Source organism: Paramormyrops kingsleyae, chromosome 13, assembly GCF_048594095.1.
Source record: "Paramormyrops kingsleyae isolate MSU_618 chromosome 13, PKINGS_0.4, whole genome shotgun sequence".
In the NCBI taxonomy this organism is placed as follows: Eukaryota; Metazoa; Chordata; class Actinopteri; order Osteoglossiformes; family Mormyridae; genus Paramormyrops; species Paramormyrops kingsleyae.
Genome location: NC_132809.1, coordinates 14,892,551 through 14,901,460, shown reverse-complemented (window position 1 = coordinate 14,901,460; position 8,910 = coordinate 14,892,551). Strand labels below are relative to the sequence as shown.

The 8,910-nt window shown below is 47.2% G+C and overlaps 1 protein-coding gene across 1 annotated transcript; it reads right to left on the bottom strand.

The window, feature by feature from the left end:
- Positions 1-3,460: 3,460 nt before the first annotated feature.
- On the bottom strand, positions 3,461-8,909 carry snupn (snurportin 1). Its single transcript, XM_023822796.2, has 8 exons — positions 8,752-8,909; positions 8,012-8,162; positions 7,507-7,611; positions 6,918-7,014; positions 5,828-5,925; positions 4,482-4,559; positions 4,311-4,391; positions 3,461-4,216 (listed from the first exon to the last, which is right to left on the bottom strand). Exons 1-8 carry the CDS (start codon positions 8,907-8,909, stop codon positions 3,917-3,919), a joined length of 1,068 nt encoding a protein of 355 aa, XP_023678564.2. The 3' UTR covers positions 3,461-3,916.
- Between the last annotated feature and the right edge of the window lies 1 nt (position 8,910).

Sequence of the window (8,910 nt, the reverse complement as noted above, 5' to 3'; positions counted from 1 at the left end):
CTGGGTTGCCAACTCTCATTCATGACACACTTTGAGCCCTTTATCTCGCACTAGAAATCTTACGGCAAATCTGTATTACTCCATTATAAACCTAAAATTAGCTACTTCAAAAGCATTGGTGCAGTTTGCGAACCCTACAGACTATTTTGAAGGTAAGAAATGTACACAGGCCTACATGTAAGTGTATGTGCATCCGTGTGCATAAGCACAGGCACGCATGAGAGAAACTAGCCAGATGACCAAAGTTGCCAACCCTATAGATGGAGCTAAATCATGTTGAAGGGCAACCAAAGGCAGCGTTTTCGCCACTTTAAAGGGCACTTTAACGACATTTTTTTCAGGCATGGGGGCATTGGGAGGGTTGCCTCCCTGATTGAACAGGCTAGGCCAATGTGACTCAATCATATGCCGCTTTGGACAAAAGCAACTCCTAAATAAAAGTAAATGTAAATGTATTTGGTGCTGTGTCGGGTTCTTGAATTAACACTGTAGTAGCTTTTAAATTGTACATTTTAATTATCCGGAGCATGTTATGTGGGATAGGCTATTGTGCTGCCTGAGGCAAAGCTCACAATTATAATGAATTTCATGTCGGGGAGTGAAACAAATTGCACAACATAAGGTGATGGGAAAATTCCTGTCTGTACTGTATGGCAGCTGATGGCGAAACGTAAACACCACGAAGCACGTCACGAAGCACCATTTGGCCGTAACTCGTGAACCAGTGTAAGGCGGATGATGTGGATATTGGCGTGTGTTCTGCTCAGTGAAGATGGCGTGCCATGATGGACCAAGATTTATTCATGTTGACTTGTAAAGAAGGAGAACCTAAATGTCAACAGTAATAAGGTGACCAGATAACCCATGTCAGGGAGGACACTTCGAGCTAGGATGGGTTTTGTCAACTACCATTTCAATTAAAAGAACCCAGATTTCACTTAAGCAGAGTTCTTGCTGTATGCTGATTGGTTAGTCTCCTATAATCATGTATGTGTCACTAATGTTAATTTGAAACAGCTAGATGAGTCCTTCCATCAAAGAAACAAACCAGTCAAAGCACAAGAATTGAATTATTTAACCAAGCAGGGGAGCCTATCAGTTTTAAAATAGTTTGTAAAACCTGAAGTAGCTCAAGTTATCCTCCCTGACATGGATTATCTGATCACCCTATATCAACAACCTTGATGTTACAAACTGAACTGAATCAGAGGCAAACAAAACCCACAACCGTTATGAACTTTATAAATGCAGGGCATGTTGCTTTACTTTCAGGGTAAAGGGATTGAATATATAGAAGTAAAACAGAAACAAACATGTTTCCTGGAAGAAGATATACCCCTTCATGTTAGGGCAAGAGGAAAGTCCCCTTGCCCCCACCATGCGTCAGTGAGCCCCCTTGGAGAGCAGAGCTGACACCGCTGAGGGAAGTGGGCAGCAGCTTTATGGGCAATCATTACTGATGGGAGATGTGAGAAATCGAAAGCCGTCACTCAGCATTTTGGAAGTGGACAGAGGAAGTCACATGACCGCACACTATAATGTCAGTCAAAACAAAATGCGTTTTTGCTTGTTAGGAAGGAAAAACCACTATTTACAGTATAATGTAATGACAGTCCACAGTTCTAACCACCGCTGGTAATTACCTCTTTAACCAGGCTAAGGTCTGGTAAGCGCTACTTCTGTCTCTCAGTGAGAACTAGGTGGCTCAGAAGGACCTACTCGCATCAGACCATCAGACTACTCAGCACATAACTGACAGCTGTAATTAAACACTCGCTTCTTACTCTACTCATGCACTTTACTGGAGCTCGTATGTGGTTTTCCTTTCATTTCTCTTTATTCCCAGTATAACCATATTGTTCCCGATTTATTACTTATTTATATACTGTTACTTTATGCCTTATTGCTTTTCACTAATTCCTACTATGGTGGAGCTGACTGCCTTTCACTTCTCTGCAGGTTATAGTCGGACTGTAAACCTTACATGTGGCAAATAAACCCTTAATGACACTTGAACTGATGTGAAACGTTAGCATCAGCGTGCCAAAGACCATTAATTACATTACAGTGATATTAAAATGAGTCGTCTTCAGCTGCATTAACTGATTCAATTCAATTCTCCATGCTCATATCCATCCTATATCCCAGCTACAAGACTTCTCTTGTTGTTTGGCTTCAAAATCAGAGCTGATGACAGATTCCGTATGGTGCTGGTAGGCACAGGTCATGTTAGAGCTTGTATTTTTCAATGGGAGTGTGCTGGTATATGCCCTTCCAGTAGGGTCTCCCCCATACACAAGAAAGCAAGAGGTTTGAAAACAGGGCCCTCCGGGAACCATGACTTTTGATGCCGTTCCTGGAAAGTGTCTGGTGACTCATCTGCAGACTCACCCACAGCCAGGTGGTGAAGGCAGCACCGCTCCCCTCCCCCTCCCCCTCCCCCACCCCCACCCCCACGCAGCATCAAGGGAGGAGGGTACCCACTCATTACCCATCATATGGGGGTTGGCCAGACCTGACCCCACATTTTGCGAAATCCCTCCCCGCTCTGGTACCCAAAAAAACAGGCTGTTAATTCCTCCTGTCCCCTGAACCCCAGTCATTCTCCCCTACACATTATACACACAAAATGCTTCCATTACCTTTGTAAACCTTAAATAATATTTTTTTTTTAAAAAAAACACCCTTGAAAGTTAGAGTATAACCACGTGTGGTATATTTGACAGCAGGTCACTGAGATTGCCCTTGTGTGTGGCCACATCTTCTGGCTGCTTTCAGGTTGACAGTATCATCTCCATTTTCCGAGTCCATAGATTACTCAGATTACTTCTGGGATCAGGGCTGCCGGCTTCCCACCAAACACAGAAAAGCCACGGCTTCCCGAGGAGTCATCTTGCTGCCGACTGGTCGGAAACCCGTCTCTACAGCAATGTCCGCCTCAATCCATCCAGAGAGACTACGCCTGCTCACATGAAGCTGGGCGCTGACAGTCAATGCCACCGGTACGCAACATGCTACCCGAGCATTTTCGGCATGGACTTTTGGCCACCCTGCACTCTGTCAACACCCACACCCTAAATAATGTACACAAAAACGTCCCGCTCTGCACCTAGTTCCTGCTGGTCATGGCACTTCCTGTTAACAGCCCATAGGACCTTTGATCATAGCCAAATACATTCAAATGGCTTAATATACACCAACAACATTGACGACACACACACACACCATCTCTGATGTGCTTCTTCCGGCACCTGGAGCACCTCAATGGGTCAACATACTGACCGGAACCAGGTTGGTGCTCTATGTAAATAATTCAGTGGTCTCTCTCAAGCCTGCAGTCGTTGGCATTAATAGGCTGCTGGACACCACCCCCCCCCCCCCTTACCAGGCCTGGAGTACAGTCCTCCAGTCCAACCACTCAGATGGCGTCTCTGCAAAAAGCACTCAATGCACCAGCTGGTTAGACTTCGTAATGGGTGAAAAATACAAAAGAAAACTTTATTAATACATTAGTATGCACGCTTAAAACAACAAAATTTGAAGATAAAATCCAACATTTTAAAATGCCAAGAGACAGAAATATCAAATATACTATGTACATGCATAGTTTCTAAATTCCATTCATTCCAAGGGTGGAGTTTGCGTTAGCTGTGTTAACACACTGCGGTCACGTGAGTTCCAGCTAAGTTCCAACCCTGTCGCACTTACATGCAGGTCCAGAGAAGGATACGGCGCCCTGTATGAACAGGACTGACCTGTATGAACAGGACTGACCTGTAAAGCAATGGAGAGGTCTTAAATGGTGTGATGATGTCACCTTAGCGCTCTTTGACTGAGTGTGGCCCAGGTATGAGCAGCTGTGGTTGTTCACGTGCCCACAAATGAGACAAAAGACAGGAAGCAGAGCCCCCCCAGCTCAGCTCTGCATTCGAGGGTTGGCGGGGGTGTCGCTCCGCGGCTGCTCCTCCGGGGTCGACAGGTGTTCCAGCTCGTAGCGGCCGTTTGGATCAGCCTGCCGCACCTCTGTGGAGACCTTCTTATGCTCCAGGATCTGCTGCAGCTGGTGGCTGGCGTAATCGGGCTTGGTAACGAGGGGGTTCGGGGGCACCTCCACGCCCAGGATGTCGGGCACCATGTAGGGTCGCAGCCAGCCCACAAGTGGGGTACTGCCGGGGGTGTAATGTGTGTGCCGGTGGTAGAACAAAAGCCCATCCACCTGCAGGGGGCAGCATCAGGCCAGAATTAAAACCGCCCCTCAAAAGATCAGGCCGGAACCCCACCCTGTTTCCCCAAGGCAATCCGAGTCCCACCTTGAAGCTGTACTCCACTGAGAGCACCTGTCGGATGGACTGGGCAGAGCAGTCGCTGCTCTGCAGACTCACGAAGCGAAACTGCAGTGAGAGACGGGCAGAATTCACGTCACCGGCCGCGCGAGGTCAGAGGTCAGGGCCGAGAGCATGCCCGCGATGCACGGGACATACCGGGTTACGCTTGCCGACTTCAGACAGGCCTTCGCTCTCCTGGACCTTGGACTGCAGCCAGTAGAATCGGAACTCCGTCTGTTGATGTACAGTGACATGACAGGCAGATGATGTCCTTCAAAAAACCACCCAGTTACCAGGTTACAGTCACATCATTAAACTGTCACAACCCAGGCAGACTCCGCTACTATATAAAACTAAGGATAATGGTTCATCAGTTGGAAAAAAAAAATAGTACTACAGACAACCTTGACTGAGAAGCAGGTATACACTTTCTAAATTATCCATCCGTCGATTGATCTCCTAACCACTTACGCTGTTCAGGGTCACACGGTGACATAAACAAATCCATAACAATTTTATCACAAATTAAATTTCAGGGGCAGCATAGTAGCTCAGTGAGTACAGCTGATGCCTCACACCCAGGGGCGGATTAAGGTGTACAGAGGCCCCTAGGCTACAGTAGTCTGTGGGCCCCCCAACCCCGTCCCCCTCCGCGCCAATGGGGGTCCCCTTGCAGGCTGGCACACGTGGGGCCCCTAGGCTTAAGCCATATCTAGCCTGTGCGTTAATCCGCCCCTGCTCACACCTTCGGTTCACCATGCAGTCACGATGACTGGCGTCTCCAAATTACCCCCTAGTGCATGACTGTATGTGCCCTGCAATGGACTGACATCCCATTCCTGGGGGTACTCCAGGGCCACGGAGACACAGCGAAAATCTGTTGTCAGATTGTCCATCACACCGGCAAAAAAAAAGAAAAAAAAAAGAAAAACAAGAACAGGCTTCAATGAACAGTCATGTCTGCCAAAAAGATCTCTGCTGTCAAGGGGGATGAATGCCCTCCAGGAGCTGCACTCCTCCTGAGTGTGCAAACAGGCAGGGAAAATCATCACAGGCCCCTCGCACGCAGGCCGCAGCCTCTCTGAACTTCTGCCCTTTGGCAAGCGCAGTAGATTACTGAGCTCCAAAACAAGCAGGTAAGGGAGGGATTCCTTCCCGTAATGCCGTCGCTTTCATGCTCAGCAGACCCAGAGGTCTCCCGTGCTCCTTCTACTTATCCCGCTATTCCTTGCCCTGACATGCACCCCCGAAATCAACCAGACTGTCTGTGACCATCATCCTATGCATGGGTGCATATATGCGGGCCATTGACAGGTTCCTTGTGTGTGTGAACATACTTGGCCAATACACCCAATTCTGATTCGAGACACTGATCAAAATAAAGGTTGGAAGGTGGATTGAATTGTAAGCAAAATGGTAACTGAGCATAAACCTGCATATCCAAAGACTCACACACACACAGACACACACACACACACACAATCACACACACAGAGTCTTACCGGACAATCGTACACAGGATGACCTCTCCAGCACATCACGTCCAAAATGTAGTAAGTCCTGTCCACTTCGCTGAAGATACAGTCCAGGATTGTGTAATCTGCCGGGAGACGTTCCTTAACTGGCCCCAATTCCACTACAAAACCATCTTCAGTGCTATACATCATAATTATACAGAGTCAGACGCAATGTCACTATAATAATACCATTTTACCGCAATGAAAACCGCAAAGCACTAATTTTGCACAAGATTACATTGACTTTCATTCTAATCTGTGACACATTCAGTTCCGTCTTATACTATGCTAGACCTCTTCACGGTACTCAGTCGGAGAAACTTGCATCCCAGGAGTGCCAGGCTGTAAAGCAGGACAACAGGCTAGTGGGCTGCTTCACAGAGCCTGGCCCCGTTACCTACGGCAGGCGGAGCACCGCGGGCTGGAGAAAGCAGCTCGATCACTGAGGTTCAGGCTCACATGGCAAACATTCCAGTCATGGTCATTATTTTAAATGAAATGAAGTGTTGGGAAAAAAAAAAACATGACATTTTCACAGCTGACAAAATGTCATTTTAACTATTAGGAAAAGAAATTGACTTTTATTTTATCGAGCATGTGTCAAAAGTGTACAAATGAGGCAAACTGCACGTTACAAACCAACAGCGGTCAAGCAGCAAACTAGGAATAAGGGCATCTTCCGATGAATGCCCAGATTCAAGTGTAAGCAAAACTGGAGCAAGAGCGAAACTATTGTACTCTTTCTGTGCCAAATAAAACCACTTTCCAATAGGAAAAAAAAAAAACAAGGACACCACAAACTCGCAGAGAGACTCTGCTGCATGCAGGAGTTTTCCGTCCTCATGCAGACTTTATATATCAGCCTACGACCCTCAAAATAACAGCATCAGAGACTCGCAACCTCCATTTTGCTGGCGGGGGGTGGGGCTGATTGCAATAACAGTTACAATGTATTATTATTATTTATTTTTTTTACATTTTAATAAACATACTCTGGAGATCATCTCACCCCCCCCCCCCCCCCACTGGTGACCCCCATTTTTGGGCCCTGACTTAGAGGATGAGGAAGAAATACCTTTTCCCATGGCGGAATTGTGCCTGTTGCCCCCGGGAAGCAGAGACGGGAAGCGGTTGATGCAGTAGCCGCTTTTGGTGAAGGCTGCCGTCGATCCCTGATGACAAAGCAATCATCATTCCGAAGAACAATCGAGGTCGTCTGCTAAACAGGCTCTTCCCGGGAAGTGCCACACGAGTTTCTCACAGACTGGAAATGACGGTACATCACATCCCCAAGGCAGGATAAGAAGGCGTGTCTGAAGAAATGACACACTGGCAAACAGCCTGTGAGGATTTGCTTCAGTGTAATAAGCAGCATTCTATATAAATGAGGAGACATCCATCGGTCATAATACGAGGAAACAACACAGAATCAGCTTTGCCTAAGTACACTGGAGTTACACTGTCATTTGTTGTTATAATTGTTAAACATTGTGATGGCTGTCATGTTGCTTCACAGTTATATCTGCTTTGCTATGAAGTTCAAAATCTGCCTCGTTTCTCCAAATAAATCATGAACGCGGGGATGCTGTCAGAGGCCCGTGAGATCAAGGGGCCGCGACCCTGAGGGGACCACGAAGGCGCAGAAGCCATGTGACGTCGCTCACCTTGGAGGCGACGATCAGGGACCTCTTCCCAACAGGACAGAGCACCAGGAGCCACTCTGTGTCCAGCTCCGGAGGCACGTCCACCAGCCACTCTGACAGCATGAGCTTTATGAATGAGTGTGGTCACAGGGGAATAAGGTATTAAACTTTAACAGCGTTTATAAGAATGTGACTGGCAAAACATCGTAAATACTCTGAAACCACAGTATGAATCAAACCTGATACTGCCAAGTACTGATGTACTAAGTGCACTTCATCACCATCAAGGCTTTCTGAGTACTGTACGCTGTAGTTCGGGTGCAATTCATATTCGTTGTTTCACTACCAATGCGCCCTCTTGTGGTCAAGGAGGATAACAGAATGACCACAAATCGTTTCACAATGTGGCAATTTAAAAAGAAACGACTGGGAGGATAAACATGTCTCAATGTAGAAAGTCTCTGATATGCGTCTTAGAATTACACCAATTCTGCTATGTAACACTGAGGATCTGCCTCCTACTAACCTGGTTGGCGTAATGCCTTGGTAGCTTCTTCCTCTGCTCTATTTCCATCTCTTCATCTTCCTCCTCCTCTCCCGCCTCTTCATCGCTGTCATTCCCTGTCCAGTCCCCATCCGCCAAGCGGCGAGCATGGTTTACATAGTTCAGTCTTTTCCTATAAGAGGACACGTGTGGTTAAGAGATTACGGTGAGAGGAATTGGAGTTCAAAGGCAGTCCCAAACAAGCCCGGAGATGCCGCTAACATACAAACCATCACTCTGGTACAGATGTCAGTGTATTTAGGACAAGTGTGCTACACTCATTCAGTCCCTGTAGGGATTTATGTTTTAGAGATTATTAAAACGTTCATGAGAGCATAGCAGTTAATGATGGAGCTGACAGCCCCAAACAGACTGTGACTCGTGATCAGGCGTGACGTCAAGGAGATCCTGTCTGTCCATAATGCACATGGAGCCTTGGACCGTGGGATTTTTGCCAATTGGCCAATTTACTTACAGCATGTCTGGTCTGTCTCTATAAATAGAAATAAAAATGGAATTTTAAGGTCCCCCAAATATACCGATCACCAACGATCGCCTACAATTTGCTAAGGGTGATCCCCCCCCCACTGAGTACCTGTCCCTTGAAAAGTGTCTACATGGCACTGCTTGTAAGTACTGCAGTCATTGCTGCAGATGAAATAAGACTGCAATGATGGCGTAACGGGAGGCCCACAGATACGAAGAAGCCCGAAATCGGCTACTTTTTCTGCAGATCCAGGAAACGCCGCCGCCTCTCGTCCTGCTCCAGGGCGCTGGACCGGCTCTTGTACTGCGAGAGCCGCGGATGGGGCGCTGACGTGCTGTTGGGCTCCACGGATACCGAGAAACCGGCACCGATGCTCCGAGTGAGCTCATCCATC